This window comes from Lampetra fluviatilis, chromosome 22, assembly GCF_964198595.1.
Source record: "Lampetra fluviatilis chromosome 22, kcLamFluv1.1, whole genome shotgun sequence".
In the NCBI taxonomy this organism is placed as follows: domain Eukaryota; kingdom Metazoa; phylum Chordata; class Hyperoartia; order Petromyzontiformes; family Petromyzontidae; genus Lampetra; species Lampetra fluviatilis.
In genome coordinates, this window is record NC_136296.1 from 4133348 (window position 1) to 4157043 (window position 23696).

Below are 23696 nucleotides of genomic sequence, written 5' to 3' on the forward strand. Positions count from 1 at the left end.
GGACTAACATTGGCTCAACGTCCCATGTTTACTGGGCTGTGGACTGTTGCGCCAAACGCCTGTCCCAAGACCACATTTTCTGTATGCAAGCCATTGGCCACCCTGCATGGCCTCAAATTGCACACAGCTTGACACATATTTGTGGTGATATTGCTTCACCGAGTGCCAAATGATGGTTATTATTTGTTTCATTATGTGTGTTGTTGTGTGTACATGCATAGGTATGCCTTGTGTACATTACAGTGACCCCCCAGAGAAAGGTTACTCTGGATTTCTCTCTCAATGGTATCCTTCTGGTGAGTGTGTGGCTCAAAATTGGAAGGGTTCAAATTCACATCCTGACCGTGGGTCACATGCTCATCTCATCACTCTATTACATGTCTTGCAGGGTCAATAAAATAGGTACCATTGCATTATGGGAAGTAGGTTATTGTTCCCTCATGGATATACTCACGCCTAACATAGGTTTGTGGAATTTCCATATTGACGTTAAAAGGAATAGTTAAAATATGCACTTGCTTGGCCTACATAAACATTTTCTTTTGAATGTACAGGAATCACGTATACGTTGCTGATTAATTCGGGAACATATTTTCTTCTAAGTGTAATGTTTTGCAAATGCGTTTTTGTTATTGCGCATTTTTTTCGCTATTTTTTTTACCCAGGAACGTTCGTTTCTCAATCCGCTTGTCCTGGTAAGGGTCGCGGCGGCAGCATGTTGTGCACGGCGGTCTAGACTTCCCTTTCCCTGGCGTCAAACTCTATCTAGCTCATCATGGGGAATTCCCAGGCGTTCCCGGGCCAGCCGAGCGACAGCGTGTCCTGGGCTGGCCCCGGGGTCTTCGCCCAGTAGGCCGTGCTGCTGCCCGGTAGAGTTCCAGGGGGAGTCTACTGGGGGGCATCCTGACCAGGAACATAGATCGACCTGTAAACGAAGAGCTTTGTTCGAGAACTCAGCTCGCCCTTCACTACCACGGAACGGTACAGCGCCCGCAACACTGCGGACACCGCACCAATCCGCCAGCCGATCTCCCGCTCCAACTTACCATTACTCGCAAAAGAGACCCCGAGGTACTTAAACGCCTCGTAAGCCGGTTGGGCCCAGCTCTATTTTGCAATGTAATACATGCGTAGTGCATACCGCCGAAAATGTCTATGCCATGCAGCTCCACTTCCATTTCGTGTGGGCACTGCGCACGCGTTAGGTGGATGTAGCGTAAGGTGCTACGTTTTATAAATTATGATAGTGCCCCTGGTAAAAGTAAAAAACGCAAAGGAAAAGTATTCATTTAGAGGTTAAATAAGAAGTTTTCAAGTAGGTGATATTGCAATAAATATTGGCCTATTGACAGCTTCGGTGAGAACTATTTAAGTTAATGCGGAATAATTTTTTCTAGAATGTGCTCAAAACGTGGCACCTTTAACTGCCACTAAAATAACTCTTACAGCAAATGTGGAATTCTAAAAAATATGGAAATACTTTTAAGTGTCTGGATTGAAGATCAAAATCAGCATAGCTCTTCAACCATCTCTGGAAAGTTTTATTTAATTATATGTATTTATTATTAGTTGAAATGTATGTTAACCAATAATCGTAAGCATTTTTGTACACTTCATGACATTTGATCATGCATTTCCTATCCGTAAATATTGACTAGGAACACAACCCCTGATTTTAACATTATATCTGAGAGAAATTAGAGTTCTTTTTAAGTAGTTTAGAGTTAAGTAACATGTCCCAGGAACTCCTCCCTGACATTTCGATGGGGGTTCCCGTATTTTGAAGGTGGTGCACGAATTGCTGATATACACCTCATGCTCAATGGTAACATAGAGCCCAATGCACAAATGGACAATCGGACTCACAAAGCTTGGATTATAAATATTGAAAGCAAATTACACAAACTGCCAGGCTCAAATTCACACAACGGAGAGTGCTCTTATCAGTGTTTGCCATGTGCCCTATTTTTCCTTTGGTCTGGCCCTCATTTTTCTGCCCAAGCAGAATCTCACTGCATCGTTGCGGCATTTGCATTGTGTGTGTGCGTTTATGCGCGTGTGCGTGTGTATGTGTAATGTAGTAACTCCACGGGAGACGACTTCACGGGTAACACACTCTTTATTTTATCAAACTTGGTTACAGGTGACTAACACCTACTTTGTATCTCGGGTGACAAACACCCACTTCGCTACTTGGCGACTAACGCCCACTGAGTTACTCGGATGACCAACATCCACTTAGTACTCGGGTGACAAACACCCACTTAGCTACTTGGCGACTAACGCCCACTGAGTTACTCGGATGACCAACATCCACTTAGTACTCGGGTGACAAACACCCACTTAGCTACTTGGCGACTAACGCCCACTGAGCTACTCGGATGACCAACATCCTCTTAGCTACTTGGCGACTAACGCCACTGAGCTACTCGGATGACCAACATCCACTTAGTACTCGGGTGACAAACACCCACTTAGCTACTTGGCGACTAACGCCCACTGAGCTACTCGGATGACCAACATCCACTTAGCTACTCGGCGACTAACGCCACTGAGCTACTCGGATGACCAACATCCACTTAGCTACTCGGCGACTAACGCCACTGAGCTACTCGGCTTCACTAGGTCTTCAGCTCCGTCTTCGGGTCTTCAACTGGGTAACTCTCCTCGAGTGCTCTCGCGCGTCCCCCTTTATACCCCACCTGCGGACGTCGCTGCGAGCACCCACTTATTCGACCAATCGCCGGGTGCTGGCTACGATCCTCTTTTCCCACATCTCATCGTGCCTCACCACTCACTCCGCGCCGCCTCGTCATCTGTCACTCCCGGCGCGCGCGTCCACACCACGCCCACAACGCGTGCCCAACCCCGCACCCCGCGCCGCCCCGTGATCCATCACTGTCACAGTCGGCGCACGTCAATACCACCACTACATCACCCCCTACCACATAGCTCGCAGCCGCCCCGGCTGCTACAAAAATTACAAACCCTCCCTGTGTGCCCCGTAACACAACACAACAACCAGAACAACAACTAAGCTAACAACACAACACGACGCGAACACCACCATCCGCAACCCTCAACCAATGCCACCGCGACAACAGAACAATATATACAAACCGGCGAGTGACAATAGCAATGTGTATACAAAAAAAATAAATGGAAATTTTTTTTTTTTTCTTTCGACTCGTGCAGTGTCCCCTTTTCTTCCGAGCGTCCCTACAACGGGACATTATCCCGGCAGAGGGGAACACCGGGCGAGCTCGGTGTAGAGCACAAAAAAACCCGTCCTCATGAAAATTGTTGAGACCTAGCCCGAGTCCGCCTTGCCGGTCCGTCGTACGGCACCAGACGCGGTTGAACGTCCGGTGGTGCCGGCGGTTCAGGAAGACATCGGCCAGGCATCGAGGACTCGTGCGTGCCCCGGGGTTCAGGCTCTCGATGGTCAGCAGCCGTCAAGCCCGAGGCACCTGGGGGTGGGTCAGGTGGAGACACGTGAGGATCAGCCTGCGACACCTCCCTCCCCGAGTCGACGGTCACATCACACGCCCGGTCGTCACGGCACAGAACGGGGTCACACGGTGCCGCATAGGGCTTCAGTCGGGAGGGGTGCACATACCAACGGCGTTTCCCCCATTTAATCTGTATACTCTGGGGCCGTGCAACCCGCACAATTTCCACCGGTCCCCTCCAAGGTCTCAACAACTTGGGGGACGTAGCCAACGGTGCATGTGGACAATGCAGCCAGGCCTTATCGCCTGGTTTCCAATCATGCGTATGCACCCTCCGCTCATGCAATTTCTCGTTTGCAATTTGCCGCGACCGCGAATTCAACCTTGCCCCCTCCCGCGCTTCAGTCAATTTGGCGATATTAAATTTGATGTGGTCTGCCAATTTAGATTTTGCACGTGGCTGGGAAATCCCCAGTTGGACGTCCATGGCCGGATCGGCCTCCCGCCCATACATAAGAAAAAATGGGGAAAACCCTGTCGCCGCATGAGGGGCCATTCGATAGGCCGCGAGTACCCCCGGCACCTGTAAGTCCCAATCAACCTGATCGTCGCAGACCTGTTGGCACAACATAGACGTAATCGTTCTGTTCAGACGCTCAACCATCCCGTCAGTCTGCGGGTGGTAGGGGGAAGTACGCACTTTCTTTGTACCCAACAGGTCGCACACCTCGCGCAACAAAACGCTCGAAAAATTCTTCCCTTGATCCGTCAGCAAGCGTTCGGGGGCGCCCTTGTCCAACACATAACCCTGGACAAAGGCGTCCGCCACCGCCGCAGCCGACTGGTTGGCGAGCGGCCATGCCATAGGCCATCGGGTGAAGTATTCCACGCCAACCAGCAGGAACCTATTTCCCCTTGGTGTAACCGGAAAGGGCCCCAAGATGTCCAACGCTACCAATTCGTTTATACGCGAAACCTGAATGGATTGCAGCGGTGGATTAGCCGCCAATGGTGGCGGTTTCCTTTTGGCGCACTCTACGCATCCCTTAAGAATATTCGCCACGTCGTTACCCATCCCCGGCCAATAATAGTCTCGCTGGATTAGGGCGAGCGTTTTGTGAAAACCCAGATGCATGAGCCGTTCATGAGCTGCCAGAACAATCCTACCCCGCATAGCAACAGGCACCACGAGCACGTGACGCCGGGACATGTTGTCCCACCTCATCAACAGGCCCTGTCTGCACACCCAGGAACCGACCCGCGCCTCCCCTTGTTCGGGAGCGCCAACTTTCCGACGCAGCGTAAGTAGGGAGCTGTCGGACATCTGGAGGCGGCCCCACTCAATGAGGGGCAACGACAACAGCGAATCCCTCCCCGTGGGGGCGTCCTCTCCCGGGGTGTCAGTGGCGGCGAGCGCAACTCCCGGGGCGCCGGCGACCGGGGGTTTGCACCGCGCTGATCCCAACAAACATGTGCAGTCCGTGCACGGCGGCAACCGCGACAAGGCGTCCGCGTTTGAGTGGCGCAACCCTTTTCGGTAAATCGTCGTGAATTGGTAGTCTTGAAGGACCTCCAACCATCGGGACAATTGGCCCGATGGCTGCGCCACGCGCATAGCGTATTGTAGAGCCGCATGGTCCGTCCGGACCGTAAAATGACGGCCGTAAAGATACGGCCTGAATTGCTGTGTAAAAAACACAATGGCTAACAATTCACGACGAGTTACGCAATAGCGTTGTTCTGCGGGGGAAAGAACCCTACTACCGTAGGCGACCACCCGTTCAACCCCCCCGACCAACTGTGAGAGCACCCCCCCGATACCCGTATTGCTGGCGTCCGTGTCAAGCAAAAACGGTTGTGTGAAATCGGGGTAACACAAGGGGGGAGCCTGCACCAAAGCGTCACGGAGGGAGCAGAACGCATCCTGCTCCTCTGCCCCCCAGTGAAATCTCACACCCTTAGCCGTCAAAGCGTGCAGGGGCTTGGCTATGGTGGCAAATTGCTTGACAAAACGACGGTAATAGGAGGCAAAACCAATGAAACTACGAACCTCCGTGACCGAGGTTGGCGTTGGCCATGAGCTGACGCAATGCGTCTTAGCAGGGTCCGTCGAGATCCCTGAACGACTCACGATATGGCCCAAATACCTGACAGATTCCCGAAGCAGAAAACATTTAGCCGGTTTAAATTTCAGCTTAGCGGAACGCATCCTGAGGAACACCGCTCTCAGTCGCTGGAGGTGCTCCTCGAAAGTCCGACTAAAGACGATAATATCGTCAAGATAAATCAAACAGGTATCCCATTGGAGGCCTGACAAAACCAATTCCATGAGTCTCTGGAACGTGGCGGGGGCGGAATGTAAGCCCATGGGCAAACGGTTGAATTCAAAAAGGCCCCCAGGTGTGCGGAAAGCAGTTTTAGGTTTAGACTCGTTATCGAGTGGCAATTGCCAAAATCCAGAAAGCAGATCGAGTGTGGAAAAAAACTGCGCTCCCGCCAAGGCATCCAGCGACTCATCCATCCTGGGGAGCGGATACGCATCCGCCATCGAGATTTTGTTTAAGCGGCGGAAATCGACACAAAACCGCAAGGACCCGTCCTGTTTCTTTACTAGGACAATAGGAGCACCCCACGGACTAGAAGAGGGCGAAATGATATCGGCCGCCAACATATCATTAACCGCCGATTGCACATGTTCCTTCTCGGCCGGGCTGAGCCGGAAAGGATTCTGACGAATAGGGGCCGCGTCCCCTGTAGCTATGTGGTGGCGCAACAGGTCAGTGCAGCCGATATCGTACTTATGTTTGCTGAACACGTCAGCAAACTCGATGAGCAAACCCCTCAATGCTCCCAATTGCACCCCGGACAAGTTAGCAGAACCCGCACACAGCGAGTCCAACCACTCAGTCCCCTCATCACTTTGAGGATGCGACTCGACAGTAAAATCTGCTTGAGCCACGAGCCGTTCCTCAACGGGCAGCGGCGCGGCGTGAGCCAGCACCGTTCCCTGCGCAATTACGGCCGGCCGCGACCCCGTATTCAGGACCATTACGAACGGCTCACTGTCCCCTCTCACCATGGTTTGAGCAACCGCTAAGTCGAGGCCCTTACTGGCCCTGTTTGACGGCCCCAACAGCACCCCCTGTGCCTCCGCACCCACCTCGAGTGGCTTCCTGAACCGAAGGGGTACTAACATTTGCGATCCCGGGGGTACCCGTACAGTGTGAGTCGCCAGCGCCTGCACCGTCGCACAAACCGTGCGCACTTTGATAGGGCTCGACAAGAAGGCAACCCGCCGACCTGACGGAAGCTCTATGCAGGCCTGATCAATAAGAATTTTGATGGGCATTTTTGACAAAAAGTCCGTACCTAGCAAACAGGGAACGGCCAGCGATGATGATACAAAAATAGGGCCCGCTAATTTAATGTCCCCAATGCAAATAGTCGCCCGAATCTGGCCGATGATCCCCAGGGATCCCCCATTCGCCGCATAAAATGGCACGTCTACCGGCAGAAGGGGTCTACTTTGGACGGGAAGGATGTTATAAATAAGGTCCGAGATGATGGTGGCCGACGCACCCGTGTCAACAAGCACCCGGACCTCAACCCCGTCAATGAACCCCGTTACCACGGACGACCCGGCTGACGCAGCCACGATCCTGTGGGCCAATTCGGACCACTCGACTGCTTGCGGGCCGCGTACGGACCCCCCCCGCCGAATTGAACCCCCGGCACCCAGCCGCGAACCCCCCACCGCGAAGCGGCGACCCGAATGTGCCGTGTTTGTGGACCGAACGTGTGAGGTGCCGCGACTTGCCGGGTTTTGTTGGGATGACTTGTGGCCCTGGTCGTCGTCCCGACGTGGTCCTGCGGTGCGCGGACGCGGGGCCCGGCACCCGGCTGCGACGTGACCCCGAAGGCCGCAGTTGTAGCAGACGACGGACGTCGTAGGTTTCGGTTGCTCCAGCTTGCGGGGCGAACGTGTGGGCGAACGACCTCCCACTCTCCACTCCCCCGGACACGGTGCAGCGAAGGCCCGCTCCTGCACCGCAGCTGGCTGAGGTTCGGCGATCGTGGCGGCCAGTGCCGCATTCCCCGGCCATTTGCAGACGACCCCCGGCCTGCGTTTGAGGACCTCGTACGCGTGAATGCTCGTGGCGATCGCCAGGGAGCAGATCTCCATCTCGTCTGCCACGTTGATGGGGACCCCCAACTCGTGGGCCAACACCAGCAGCTGCTCCGTCACCATGGCGTCCTTCCCCTCCTTATCCATGCGGGGAAAAGCCCCGTCCGCCAAGGCGAGCAGTGCCGTGCGGTAGGCTAGCGTCGTTTCCCCAGCCACCTTCCGCCGATCGTAGAACTGGTGGCGGCACGTGGAGGGCGGCCCGAACACCTTCGCCATCAGGTGTAGTGCGGCCTGGAGCGTAGAGCGGGACGACCTTGCAGCAGATGTGAAGGCTGCAAGCGCGTCGTCGTCAAGCATCGCTGGCAACGCACGCAGGGCAGTGGTGTCGGACCACCCCGACATCTCCTGATGAGCGAGGAACCTTCGTTGGAAGGCTCCCCAGTCGCCCCCATCCGCCTTGAACGCCGACAGCGCGGGCAATCTTTGCTGGAGGACCCGATCGTCGTCGACGTCGGAGAGATTTTCCCGCGCTCCGCTGGAGTTTTGTAAAATGTCGGCTCGGTTGTCAGGCGCAAAATGGAGGCCTCCGGCGCGCGCCGATGACGTGGGCTGCGCTGCGCGGAGGTGTCCGGCCACGTGGCGTCCGTCTTTCCCGCCAATCGGTGGCGGCCCCCCAAAAACGGCGGCAACCTCCAGGCTTTTGGCGCGAAGCGCCCTTTGGCGGGAATCCTCCACCGTCGCTTCCTCCACGACCCCCGCAGCCGTTTTTCCGCTCGCCGGAACGGAGATGTCGGCCAAGACAGCGGCGGCGGCGAGTAGCAACTCCGCCAAGCGGGCGTGCGCGTCCTGGAGGCCGGTGTCGGAGGCAAGCGGAGCGTCGGCCATCACCGCGAAGTGCTGCATCGGCGGCAACTCCTCGTCCTCTACTCCCGAGGTCGGTGTCCCCGGTACGCAGTCGTCATCCCGACCTCGCTCGTGGGTACGGGTAGTCTTCCTTGTGTCCATACTTCTTGAAGACAGGTTTACTTCTGACGCCAGTTGTAATGTAGTAACTCCACGGGAGACGACTTCACGGGTAACACACTCTTTATTTTATCAAACTTGGTTACAGGTGACTAACACCTACTTTGTATCTCGGGTGACAAACACCCACTTCGCTACTTGGCGACTAACGCCCACTGAGTTACTCGGATGACCAACATCCACTTAGTACTCGGGTGACAAACACCCACTTAGCTACTTGGCGACTAACGCCCACTGAGTTACTCGGATGACCAACATCCACTTAGTACTCGGGTGACAAACACCCACTTAGCTACTTGGCGACTAACGCCCACTGAGCTACTCGGATGACCAACATCCTCTTAGCTACTTGGCGACTAACGCCACTGAGCTACTCGGATGACCAACATCCACTTAGTACTCGGGTGACAAACACCCACTTAGCTACTTGGCGACTAACGCCCACTGAGCTACTCGGATGACCAACATCCACTTAGCTACTCGGCGACTAACGCCACTGAGCTACTCGGATGACCAACATCCACTTAGCTACTCGGCGACTAACGCCACTGAGCTACTCGGCTTCACTAGGTCTTCAGCTCCGTCTTCGGGTCTTCAACTGGGTAACTCTCCTCGAGTGCTCTCGCGCGTCCCCCTTTATACCCCACCTGCGGACGTCGCTGCGAGCACCCACTTATTCGACCAATCGCCGGGTGCTGGCTACGATCCTCTTTTCCCACATCTCATCGTGCCTCACCACTCACTCCGCGCCGCCTCGTCATCTGTCACTCCCGGCGCGCGCGTCCACACCACGCCCACAACGCGTGCCCAACCCCGCACCCCGCGCCGCCCCGTGATCCATCACTGGCACAGTCGGCGCACGTCAATACCACCACTACATATGCGAGCGTGTGTGTGGCTGTAGTGTAGCGGTTAGTGCGCTGCACTATAAACCCGGCGACCCGAGTTCGATTCCCGCTCACGGCCAATACCATTGATGATTATCTGAACCGGTCCTGGGCCTCCCCTAGATCGACTCAGCCTCAAATGAGTATCTTGTGCGGTGTGTAAACATTGCCACTCGGGAGACAAAGGCGGTCGAGCGTGGTGCTGGCCACCCACCCCCTCGTGTTCTGTGCCGACCTTCATAGGTGCTCGCTAACAGCAATTGCTTCAACAATTTGTTAAGGCTTTATACGGGGGATCTTTGTCTTTGTGTGTGTGTGTGTGTAGCACTGTTATACAATGACAAGAATTACAATTTAAACTGGCAGTCGTTTGCAGCATGTGCCCCACTTGGCTGGTGATAAAACCCGAACCCAAGCAGTGAAAAGGCAATTCCTTTGGTGGTTCACCCGCTGGAAATGTTTGACCCTATTCCATAATTCGAGGTCTTGTTACACTTGCTGTAGATGATGGTACATTCTCTGTAAACCCAATACTTATCTTAGGAGGAGCATTGTTTCTTGCACTGTTCACGTCTGGAAGTGTAGAGTAAGTAAATACTGATGTGAAGTTTTCGTGACTGCAGAGATCCATACTCTTTTGTTCTTTCGGTAAAGTCACATAGGTATAAAATAAAATAAATTAAATCAAAATAAATTAAATCAGTGATTATAAACATCAGTGATTTAATTTATTTTATTTTATATCTACGTACCTTTACCGAAAGAACCAAAGAGTAAGTAAATACTGGAATAATACTGTTTAAAAATTATTCCGTATTACTCGAAGTCCACACGGTGCGATGTGTCAATAGTCGTTATGTGTACTGACACTAACTGTAGCTGCAAATAAATGCGTATTCAGTGTTTGCAATCTGTCCATTCGAACATCTTGATAAGCTTTACTTGAAAAAACAAAACATCTGCATGCTTTTTCAGAAATTAAGTGCAAGAAAAGTGGGGAGAAAATACTGCAGACACTGGATTTTTTTTACATGAATGCTTTTTTGTTTGGTACTTCTGAAAATTCGATTTTTTGCGATGGCGTAGAAACCATGTGGGTGTGCTGGCCCCTGCTATAGGAATGTACAATTTCTGCCATTGGTTCAGGGTGATAAACTAGAATAATCCTTGCCTCGTGTTCATTTGTAGAGAGAGAGATATTTTGACTCTTATTTGGCAAAACTATTCAACATCAAACAGAAATTAAAGTGTCTCAATGCTCAAGTGCGTACTCTATTTGGTGCTGATCATTTACCTTTGCAAATCCTGAGGCAGTAGTTAAACTCTACATTACCATGACAGGGACTATACTATCCAGAGGGTAATTTCTGTTGAGGCCCATGCCTCCAATCAACCATTTAGACTGCATTCTAGAAATCCGAGGCGGAATTTAGGAACACGTTTCTAGACAGCAACGATTGCGATGGTAGCAGTAGCAGGGATTCAGTTCCTCCCTGTAGCAATCACTGGTGGTAGTAGTGGCATCAGATCGGATATGAATGGCTGTAGTGAATTCAGATTGCCTTTAAAAAAGAATGAAGACCAACATCAATCAATGCCAAAGTCTGTAATAATGTTTAGTTTTATATCACGTTGTTCATGCAAAGGGCATCTCGCAACCAGATGCGCTTCTGAGGCTTTCTGAAATAGATTGTAATATAATATCTTTAGAACTGCTTTTTGTGTTTCGTGTTGTTGTCCTTCCCCCGCACCTCCAATTAGCATGGGAAAGAAGTACAACATACATACATACATACGAACCACAGCCAAGCGGATAGGAAACCAGGCATGAGCCGGCACCAACAATTTCCAAAGCTCTGTAGTTGTCGAATATATATTGAGATTTTTTTTCAGCCCATTAACGGTCATCTTACGAAGAAGCTGGCCCCAGCTATAGTAATCCAGTTAGTATATCCACTACTTGCAAGCATGGGGCTGTGAGGTGCCCAGAGTATAGCAATGGAGAGTGGTGCCCCTCGTATGTGTGTGGGGGGTTTTCGTGTTGTGCCGTGGTTTCCTCCAATACGCCTAAGCATCCATTGATGTGAATGTTTAAAAATCTCATCATTAGAACTTTACTGGAAAAAAAGTATTGAGGCTTCGCGAGGCATTTTGTCTTTGCATAATATTATTACAATAATTTAAAATATACAGCTACTAGGTCAAGGTTCAAATTACGAGCATATCATATTCTGTGTTCAATAAAGGAAAAGCACGTGTAGTAACTGTAGTCATATTCAGCCGCATTAGCCACAGGGTGACCCGCGATGGAGTTCCAGTGACCTTTGGGTGCCAAATTAGCATTCACACATTAATAAGAATTTGTAGCATATAATTCCGTATGCTGAATCCTCTCTACTGTGCATGACAGTGATAATAGAAATAATAATTATTAAAACCAAAGCCATACATCAGGGTTTCCCAAACTCCAGCCCTTGCGACGCATCACCACCCTCTGCCTTTCCGCGTTTACCAATTTACTTCTCCCCGTTCGAATACAAATTACACTCACGCTGCACATGCCTGATGATTGTTAAACGCATCCCACGTGATGCGCCAAGCAATTAACGCTGTCTGCGTCACGTGTAACACATACATGTGGAACGCGTGCATGCACACACACACTGAGATGTCAATCTCAATGTGAATCTGCTCTATTAATACCGATAGTTATTTTGTTTTTGTATCGGGAGTAAACGTAGCGTGGTGGTGGGTTGGGAGAACTGGAGTTTGGAAAACCCTGATTTACAATATACGTTTTATTGTATTTATTCTTATTTCTCTTCATTTTTGCCATGGTAAGGGTTTGTTTATCTGACATTGGGTCCATATGGGAAGTCAAAACTCAAGTCAAAACTGGGGCAGTGACATAGTCGAGCTGTAATATGTTCCCCGCTTGTTACAGAGATCCGCAGGCTTCCCTATATGTATGTACGTTGAACTTATTTCGCACCGTACTTAGGCAACCGTGCTAATTGGAGGTGCAGGAGAAGGACAACAAACTAAACACACATACTGTATCAGTTTTAAAGAAATGAGTTTTCAATCTCGATTTAAAAGTGCACAACTCCAGTGGCTTCCTAACATCGGAAGGAGGAGAGTTCCAGACCGCAGAAGCGCATCTGAAAGCGCACTCAGCAGTGGCCGCCTTTGTCCGATGGCTCGCCAACAGCAGCCGCTGCGAGGGTGTCCAGAGGTCGTGGGGTGGTTCATGCTCCTTGGCGAGACAAGCAAGGTATTGCTTTAAAGCTTTCGTGACTGCAAGGATTCATATTCTTGGTTCTTTCGGAAAAGTTACGTAGAAGGGAAATAATGAAATAATAAAAATGAAACAATAACTTTTTTTCACATTTTCTTGCTGTGGTTTTCACACCTGATGATGATTGCTTGTGTTGCAATCGAAACGTGAGAATTTTATTGCTTTATTTTTATTATTTTATTATTTCCCTTCTACGTGACTTTACCGAAAGAACCAAGAATACAAGGTATTGCTGTTAATTTTGTGTCAAGCACTTTGAGCGCGACCCTGTAACGTAGCGAGACCTGGTTCATATTGGAGGTATATCAACACTGCAGGTGTATCAACACCACAGGTGTGTTCACAATCAAATGCACGTAGCCTGCTTCACAGCAGATGTTAAAGATCCCGTGATGTCATTCGAAGTAGAGTCGACCATTGTGTGCCATCATCACGGTCCAAATTTGCCAGATTTAATAAAAAAAAAAGTCACACACAAATTTACTGAATTGGGAAAACACGTATTACTCGTCGCGCTGCCTAAATGCAAATTAATTAGCAGGCAGCGTAATAAATTGCACATTTTTATGGCAAGGGCCAGATTATGATTGAAGATTAAACAGTGGTGCTGTTATCGCTGGCCCCTGGCCTGGAATTGCAATTCTTCTCTCGTATTTGTAAGCAGGGAGAGGGCAGTAGCACACTGGTTACGTGCACTGTGCTCTGAATCCAGAGACCAGAGTTTCATTCCCGGTGATGACTGACATCAGTGGTGAGTGGTATCTGAACCGGTCCTGGGTCCTCCCCCATTACCACATCGAGCAGCATGGTAGGGTATGGTAAAAAGATCATCCGTTGGGTTGACCAGAGTCTGAGAAGCATTGTCTTTATCATTTATGTTAATTTGAGCTATGCAAGGGCAATTTTATTAAACACTGTTGAGCAAGTTTCCACAAGTTGCTTATGAGGAGAGCACTCTCCATGTAGTCTATATCAAATAATAAATACGGATGAAGAATGCAAGGGTTTAGTTTTATCAACAAAACGAAATACCATATCATCCATCGAGCCATAGGCTGTACAGATAAATAGTTTGTAGAGTGGTCCTGTTTTCTTCCTCAAGAAAAACCCTGGACCACTTTACTTAAACCAGTCTGATCTGCTGCATGTGTCTGTACAAGTTATGCCACTTTGTTGTGCAGTGTTACGTATTATGGGTCAGTCAGGTGCAAATATTGTCGGATTTAGTGCCATGTTAATTTGTAAATACATACATGAGCATTCATTGAGATGTATACATTACATTGCTTGTGGTGAAATCATTAATAACGATATAATATTTTAAAATTGTGACTGCTAATGTTGATGATGGCGACGACAATGATGATGTAACTCTTGATGCTGCTGCTTCCGATGATGATGAGGATTTCGATTTAAAGCTTTCGTGACTGCAGGGATTCATCTTCTTGGTTCTTTCGGTAAAGTCACGTAGAAGGGAAGTAATTAAATAATAAAAATAAAACATAATAAAATGAGCAGCCGTCTTCAGGTGAAGACGGCTGCTTGCGTTGTAGCCGAAACGTCGTGATAATTATTTCATTTTATTATGTTTTATTTTTATTATTTTATTACTTCCCTTCTACGTGACTTTACCGAAAGAACCAAGAAGATGATGAGGATGATAACGATGACGACGGCGATGATGATTCTACTATTGCTGCTAATGATGACGAGAGTGGCGTTAATAATGACGATGTTGCTGCTGCCGCTTCCTCCACTGCCGCCACTGCAAACACGTCTGAGCGGCGTTACAAAAACTCAGGCGCCTAAGCAAAACCCCATGTTCAATCTGTGTCCAAAATTCAAAGCTCTTAAAGTAACGTTGCCAAGTGGATATGTTTTATGCATGCTGCCCGCCGTGTGCGCAATGACATCGCGACTCTGCGGCTCCCTACCTCCAGTCATCACCTGCGGGCAGCCTCCGGCGGTGCTCAACGGGCGGGTCGAGGGCACGGTGTTTGACTGGGGGGCGTCCGTGGCCTACGGCTGTGCCCCCGGCTACCAGCTCTCGCACAACGCGCTGCTCTCCTGCGACGGAAGGGGGACGTGGGTCGGCGACCTCCCGCAGTGCCTGCGTGAGTCCCTGCCTGCCGGCCGTGTGCGCACATCACGATGATCCAATGAGCTACGTTTGAGCCCCAGCAATGGCAAACATCAGTGGTGAGCGATTTCCTGAGCTGGTCCATGCTCTCCTTCATCGAGCCACACTGGCCTGTGTGGTGAAGTGTGGTGAAACAAATAAGAACAATTCCAGGGCGAACATGGCATATTGAGGCCTTCATCCAGCAGTAGATTTGAGATAAGGCTGTACATTATTTAATTGGTATTATTTTACATATATTGAGAGGTCTAAACGGTTTGAGATCGTGGTCATTCATAGTGATACCAAAAGAATGACTGGGGGAAAATTAAATACATTGCTTTAATATTGGAGTAAGTTAACCAATGAATCACTTTCAGGAGAAAATTTTATTGGAAAAAGTACTTCTAGATATGTTTAAAATAATGTAATTGCATATTAGTCTCTTTTGTGTTAAATCAATTTGCAAATATTAGATTATACCCACACCATTATCTAACCCACAACAAACGAATTACCAATTATAATTTTGGTCATGAAAGCCTACGTATAAAATTAATTGAATCTCGCTCTTACCTTTTTTTCTTTTTTGGAAATTAAAACTATGGGAATAATTAACATTAAGGAATTTTGAAGCATTTGGAATTAACCAAATCATTAATATGCTCATTAATTAAATTTTTGCCTCATATTGCAATGGAAACAGCCCATTTATTATTTTGAGTTTTGTAAAATATGGCAATGAGTGGACTACGAGAGTTTGATTCTCGGCCTACACCTAACATCAGCAGTCAGCGAGGTCTTAACCAGTCCCGGGTGGCCCTCTGCCAATAGACACTGACCCACATGGAAAAGTATGGTTAAACTCCCATGCCTGGCATGACATGATGAGGCCTTCATCCAGCGATATATTTACGAAGTTATGATCTATTTTAAATGAATACTATTTAACCTGTAAATGCTTTGACTTATTGGTCATTATTAACATACAGTGTCTGTGTATGTTGAACTTCTTCAGCACTGTAAGTAGCCAACCGTGCTAATCGTAGGTGCATATTCATCGGCATTACAACTCTCACCAAAGTAATCGCAATAGCCGTGCATTTTCTGTTCAGCTCAATGGGTAACTTCATGTTTTTACATTTATATACATTTATTTTTAGTTTGCACACCATACTTTGTTTGAACAAATCAGTCAAACTTAGGAAAAAAAGAACGGGTATATACATAGCAGAATTTAATTTAATTTCATAAGTTCCCATCAATAAATAAATCAATTAATCAATTTGCTTTTTAATCAGATAAAAGCCCTTCAGCAGAGAACATTCTTTGTATGCGTACCATTTATCATTCACTTCTCGATGAATACTTTATGCCACATTCAAGAGCTGCAGTCAATTATTTTTAATTTAATGGATGGATAAATCATTGGCCAAAGTCAGAAACTCTCTTCAGCCGAAGTGGCGATTCAGCAACTAAAAAAATGTGTTTAGCCCCGAAACAAATTATATATGTACACACACATACACATTGGAATCTACAGAGCAATCATCGTACCCTTCTGAAAAGGGTCAGCTGACTCGGTGTGAGGCTTTCCTTGGTAAGCAAACATAATAAATGGAGTAAAATATATGTGGGTACATATTATTTGACTGTATTAAACAATGCCACAATCCTGGCTGTTTTGAGCTGGTGGTTATCATCAGTGTCTGCCACTGGTGATAACACTGAATCGCATCAGAACATCAACAGGCCGATGTGCACATTTCCATCAAAGTATGAAAATTAAAGACACAGACCACTTTTGCAACGATGGCCATGCAACTCAGTGTATGGGCTAGAAAGCAAACCACTGTGGTCTGCACTCCTTCAAAGAGGAATAACAAACCTGTACAAACTTTCTCCTGAAGCTCTCTTGTGGCTTGCAGTCATTCTGAACATATTACCATGTCTAGCTCTGGAACATATTGCCATCATCTCTAGCTCCTCAATATATTGTCATTCGCAAGGATACAATACATGAATTTAAACAAGCCATCACATGCATAAAATACCATAGATTCCCATTGGGTTGTGTTTTGACAGCAGGGATGGCACAGTGGTGAGATGTTAACTTCCTCTCCTCGTATGCAGTAGGTCGCAGGTTCGATCCTGACCCTGACCCTGACGCCTGCATATTTTGTGTTTGCGTGTTCTCCCTGTGGTTGCGTGGATTTTTCTCTGGGTCCTCCTGTTTTTCCCTCCACATTCAGAAACATGGGTTTACAGTATTTGGCTACTATACATTTCCACATCATAGGCCACTTCGTTCAGATATAATTTGTGGCCAGGGTCGCTTCTGAAAAAAGAGCTACATAGCTCAAGTGGGCCTTACCTGGTTAAATAAAAAAATAGTTTGTAATCGTTTTAGTTTCGACAGTTCAAAGCTTCGCCCATTGGGCGCAATCGAGCTGCCCATGAGCTCCCAAACCCCGCGGACGTGTGTTCCCTTGCAGCCATGTTCTGTGGTGACCCGGGCATTCCTGCGAACGGGCAGAGGGTGGGCAAAAGCTTCACCTTCCAGTCAGAAGTGACGTTCAGCTGCAACCCTCCCTACGTCCTCGTGGGCACCGTGACACAGGTCTGCAACGCCAGTGGGAGATGGAGCGACTCCCAGCCACGGTGCATCGGTAAATATTAATTCTCCTTTTGCCTTATTATCATATCTTGTCCTTCCCCCGCACCTCCGATCAGCATCGTTGGCTACGTACAGTGTGAAAGTAGTTCAACATACATATCATTTCAACATATTTTTCGAAGTGAATAATAACTTCTTTCGCACAGCATGTAGCCAACCATGTTAATCGGTGGTGCAGGGGGAAGGACAACAAACTAAACACAAAAAGAAGTTCGGAAGAAATTAGTTGTCAATTTCGATTTAAAAGTGCACATCTCCAGTAGATTGCTAATATTGGAAGGAAGAGGGTTCCAGACGGCCGAAGAAGCACATCTGAAAGCACGCGATTCAGTGACCTTCTATGTTCAATGGTGAGCCAAAAGCAGCTGCTGTGATGATGACCCGAGTTCACGTGATGATTTTTGCTCCTTGACGAGAACAGCAAGGTATTGTGGTAAAACTCTGGCGAGCACTTTGTGTGCAATCAGCAAAACCTTAGAAAGAGCACATCACTTAAGTAGAGAATGTATGGCTGCAGTGAGCGCGTAGGGCGGTGTTCATCTCTGTTGATGTCCTTGAGCCAGTCATAGGTGGACGTTTCACACCCCTGTGATGAAGGTGAGTTTTTTTTTTTCTCCATGGGACAACCATTAGTAACATCCAACAAAGTCGTATTCATTTTACAGACCCCAAAAGAATGATGGGTTCAAGAAGACTGTCCTAGTAATAGGTAATAGAAATTGCATGTCCCCATTCCATCATCCCTTCGAGGTCAATAAAATAAGTAACATTTTGTCGAAGTTGACCACGATAGTTAACTTCTAGGCTCGTGTGATGAATTCCAAGGAGTGTCAGATTCTCACTTATAATGTTGCTCGGCAGAGATAAGGCAAACATTATGCATTTACGTTATCTCTGCTGGAAAGTCAAGAGAAAACGATTCATCATATTTTGCTACTGGCAAAGGAGGTTTCAATGGTGTAAATACTTACCCCGAGCCCTCATACTCTGATGGTGCATTGTCTTTGAGTTGTGTGCCTTTTGGCGTCATCTGGTCCAACACCATGTGAGACTAGGCTCTAAGGAAAGCTGTCTCGGGTGTGGACCAATCAATTTTAAGGACAGTGCATACATTATCAGAGTTGTGTTTTTTTGTTTGCATTACGACTGCAGGTGTTGTGGTCAATGCAAACATGACTCCTTGTAAAAAAGGTGTCAGTTTTGTTGCCAGATAAAAGGGTAAAAAAACAATTATCAAAACGATTCCTCTTTGCCTGTCTAACGAATGGTGTTCGCTCATTTGCAATAAGCTAAAAACATGTTTTTATTTGTGTTGTTGCACTTTTGTCATGTTTTGCTTCTGCAGATCCAACTCATACTACTTGTACAGACCCAGGAACACCAGTGAATGGAGAACAAAATTACACAATGGGATACCAGGTAAGTGCAGCAGTGGTTTATATAATCATCTGTACCAAAAGCTGTGCAGTGCAAATGTACGTACATTGATGGATATTTTGAATAGTGTGTATGTGCATACAAAGGAAACTGGGAAACGATTTGTTGGATAGCAGAAGCAACTTAGAGGTTTGGCTGGGAAACATTGTAGGCACGACCAGATCAATGAGGTTGATGAGGTGGATAAGGCGCGTGTGCAGGATGGAGGGAGGTGGGGCAGTCACCGACACAGCATTGGGGGTGCCACTTGGGGGTCATCATCAAAGGAGTTGTTGACATCATTTACGCCGATGCATGTGGTCAAACTGGTGCAGTGGTCAGTGCATTGTACTGTGAACCGGGTGATTCGAGTTTGAATCCCAGCCACAGACGTCATCATTGCCGAGCGATAGGTGCAGTAAACCGGTTGTGGCCCTCTGCCCCTTCAACAAGTTAAACTAGCCAGCGTGGTGATGAAGTTAGGTCAAACAACTGACACGGCATGGGGGGGAGGGGGATGCTTTAATTCAGCAGCAGCTTGACATTAAAGAGGTGAACATTTTATAATAACGCATAATAATCTTGACTTCACTTTCCAGTGCAAAGAGCGAGTTGTGTGACTGGCTTCCTTTACAAAAAAACGAATACCCTGTACATTTTCAATGGGACAACGGTATTGGGGAAATGGTCCCTTGATGATGAGGTTACCTCAATGGAGGGTAATCACTCTGCTCTATGCTGCCTGTGCACTGATGTGCGTGCGTGCGTCCAAAACAGGTCGGCAGCCTGCTGCAGTTCAGTTGCAGAAAGGGATTCCACATCCAGGGCTCCACCACACGCAGCTGTCAAGAGGACCTGACGTGGAGTGGCATGCAGCCCGTGTGCATTTGTGAGTAGAGTAAAACGCCCACATGCATGTGTATTTTACGCACACATGTATGTATGTGTGTGCCAGGTTACTTGTGGTATGTGTGCTGTACTGTAGTGACGTCTGCCAGTCTAAGGGGACGTGCCCCTCCCCACGCCCCTACCACCCCTCCCCCATTACCCTCCCCTATCCTCCTCGACACCATTCCACACCACTCATTTAATGCGCTTTGTTTGTATGTTGAACTTCTTTCTCACCATACGCAGCCAACATATTATGCACAATGTAACATGTGGCACATTTTATTACGTGCATGATCCAAAACATTACAAAGGATAGAGTCTGCAAAATATGCTATATAATTTACTATTGTTTGGCATTAAATATACTTTTTTTCATTAATAAGTCACATTTCATCCAAAGATCGCAATTCACCATCAATGGAAATCAGGAAATAGAGCATAACCAAACGGGCATAACTGTGGGGTGAAGGCCTATGTAAAGAGGTGAGTTGTCAAGACAGATGTTAATAACTCTAGTGACTCTGCCTGATTAACAAAGGCAAAGCATTCCATAGTTTGGGAGCTATGTTGGCAAAAGCCCGATCACCCCAAGAGCAGACCCTTGACATCGGAGTACTTAGAAGGCGATCCCAGGATCTCGGTGACCTTGTTGGAGAGTAAACACGGATCAGTTCCTGCAAATATTGTGGAGCAACCAATTAATAGCCTTGTAGTTCAGCAGCAGGATCTTATAGCCCACTTGAAACTTGATTGGTAGCGAGGGCAGTGACTAGAGAACAAGTGTGAGATGTGCTCGTAGAACTGCGCAAGCAATCTTTAACAGCTGCATTCTGAACAAGCTGACCTGGCTCCAGCGTAATGGAAAATCTGTCAATCTGGGGTCCATCTGGCAGGGTGTTTTTTTTACTGTGCAGCCTGAAATTAAGTCACGTTGTACTACTCTTTTATCGTTGGCTTTGGCTGTTGTGAGAATTAATGGTTGGAGGAGGGGGGGGGGGGCAAAGAAAATAATGCAAGCATTAAAATGGGCCTTTATTTTCAGTGAAAAAGCCCCAGCTTTGTTGGCATAAAGCAATTGACGCCGGGAAGCGAAGGTTGTGATTTCAAAAAATCTCAGTCAGGGGTCAACTCGTACTCGGTGAGTTTGCACTCTTTTAAAAGTCTGACAGGCCGTTGTTTGCCACAACCATATAAATTGAGTTGTCACCGCTGGCTCAAGGCCACTCATGAGTGTTCGACGATGGACATTCTTTGTTAAGCGTGGTTTTCATGCGAGTGAAGCAATGATGTATTTGTACAAGACAAACAAACAAAAACCCCTCTTCTCTCTATAAGAAGTTTTACTTTGAACATTCTGAATTCATAGGTATTAATGATGACATTCCTAAGGAATACATGAATACGTAAAATAATTTATGGTTAATAAAAAACACGATTTTTACGGGTTTAATTATGGCAAAGATGTATTATGGAGAATTATCACTCACCTTTTTCACCCTCATCGTCCACAAGTACCGCCAACACAATTACATGGAAGGGGGGAAATTTCCATATCACACAGACCCTCCCGCCAAGAGAAATCCTTTGAAAATACTATAATAACGTATCTAATTAGTACTCGTATTAAATAATGTGCAGGCAAACGCCTTTCTCCTCCTTCTTCCTGTGACTGCATGACGCCCGGATCGCATTTGCCTTAATGGGGTGACGGAGGGAAAATAACTTGCATCAGCTGCCGCCGCTGCCGTTACCGCCGGTCCACTGTGAGGTTGCAGAAAAAAGGCGTGAAAGCAATTAAAATGCTAATAAGCACGAGCAAATGATGATATGTACATTTTATATTTATTACGGAGAGGGGGGGGGGAAGTTTTGTTATAGGATGGCTTCATTAAGCTGCGTACGTGGTTTAAAATGACGCAGGGTTCAGGGGGGTACGTCGATGCGCCCATTGGAGTGGCCATCGCGACGAAAAGACGAAAATCGGGGGTTTAAGGGGCAGCGTTGTTGGATTGTCCACAGATGGAAATGGGCAACGTTTGCACGGCACACTCAACTACATGGCAATGAGGTGCCGGTGAGAGGATATATAGCAAGGTGCCTCATTATTTATTGTTGTTCTTGGTTTCGCTTGTTTGTTCGGGAAAGCACCGGTCCTGCCAAGGTTTTGCAGCGCAGTGGGTGATGTTACTGCTGCTGTGTGCCATCCCAATTGAGTAATTTGCAAGTAATCTTTCAGCATTGAGATGTGTTTTTTTGGCCCATACCAGTTTAGAGTGAATGTTTATTTTTAGCGATGGAAGGAAACCAGAGGATCTGGAGGAAACTGATGCAGAACATGGGGAGAACATGCACACTCGATACAGAAAGGTGCCTGAATTGGGAATTAAACTTAGTATCTTCTTGCTGTGAGGCACAAGTGTTAAGAGTGTGTCACCCTGCTGTACAAATATATAAGTACGTTCATCTAGACATTAAACTATCCCATGTCATTGTTTCCCATCGTATGCAAAGATGCTTCTCCAGGTCTACTGTGTTGGTAGGCCTGAGTGGTGGAAACGACACATTCTTAGAGCATCAGGGATAAATATCTCCAAAGGATGACCATTGTTGACCTGCAAATTGTTAGTGATCTTTTCTTAGCCAGTGGGATGATGGATAGAGTCAATGCCCAACTGGGATTTGTACTCATCACCTTCCAATTGTAAGTCACGCGCAATGCTTCAGCAATTTGCAGCCAGATTACATCACTATAATTAGTTACATATTATTAGTAATTTATACGGCCAGGTTTCTCAGTGGTAGAGTGAGCGGCTCGCAATCACTAAATTCAAATTCTGTTTGGGGGTTGACTCTGCTCATCATCTCCCTGGGGTCGACAAAATAGGTATCACTTTGTTAAGAAGTCAACGTTGGTCGCCCTATGGACAGATTTGCCCCCGCCATATGAACTTGAAATTTGCTCACTGGCTCATGATGTACACAGAAGTTGAGTACCACCTCAATGCATGTTTGAGCAGGAAATCACGTTTACTGTGATTGGTAATTTGGAAATTGTCAAAATGAGGTAGGGTGTGTTTTGAGAGCTCCACAATAAAACAAATAAAATATATTTTTCCATTAATAAGTAATTTCTCCTTCCTCAGACCTTGACGATTCATGCCACTCAACACAAATACCCAAGGTTCCCTGTACAAATAACCTAATTAACTCTCTCCACTTTTATCTTATCAATGCCTTTCCCACAGGAGCTGGATGATGTTTTCTGGTCACCTGCTCATAATTCACATTCACGAATTGAGCTGCACTTTGTTTTTAAACATTCCTGCCCCACCATTATTTAGATTTGTACATTTTGTAGGTTGTGACGTATTTGAGAAAAGGTTCACTATTTAATGCATGCCTGCTGTGTAACGGTTTGGCACGCCGTTTCGATCTCCTGGTGCAGCGGTTAACCACATTTGGCAAGTGTCTCAAATCCCCCACATTGACCAGTGTGGTGAAGTATGGTCGAAAATCTTCATCACCAACAAAACGTGGGCAGGTGTTTATTCAGCAGTGGATTGACAAATGGCTGTAAATTATTATTTTTTATTTAAAACTCACACAAACTCCTCTAAATTTAACCCTTCCTCACATTGCTTAATATGACTTCTGCCCATTTCCTGAAGCTCTCCGCATGTGCAGCAAAACGTAAGATACGATGCCAAGCAATGCGCTGTACATGTGTATATTGTATGTATGTTCAACTTATTTCGCACCGTATGTAGCCAACCATGCTAATCGGAGGTGTGGGGGAAGCACAACATT

General features: G+C 47.3%; 1 protein-coding gene across 4 annotated transcripts in view; it reads left to right on the forward strand.

Moving 5' to 3' along the window:
• The window catches only part of LOC144938460 (CUB and sushi domain-containing protein 3-like), a 683443-nt gene that overhangs the window by 627725 nt on the left and 32022 nt on the right, over positions 1-23696 (forward strand). For 3 of the 4 annotated variants that reach the window (XM_078866283.1, XM_078866284.1, XM_078866286.1), the window contains 4 exons: positions 14727-14900; positions 17401-17574; positions 18928-19001; positions 19776-19887. In XM_078866283.1, coding sequence (XP_078722409.1) covers positions 14727-14900; positions 17401-17574; positions 18928-19001; positions 19776-19887 — 534 coding nt within the window. Of the gene's footprint in view, positions 1-14726; positions 14901-17157; positions 17274-17400; positions 17575-18927; positions 19002-19775; positions 19888-23696 lie in introns of those variants that run through there. The other variant, XM_078866285.1, reaches the window with a different exon arrangement.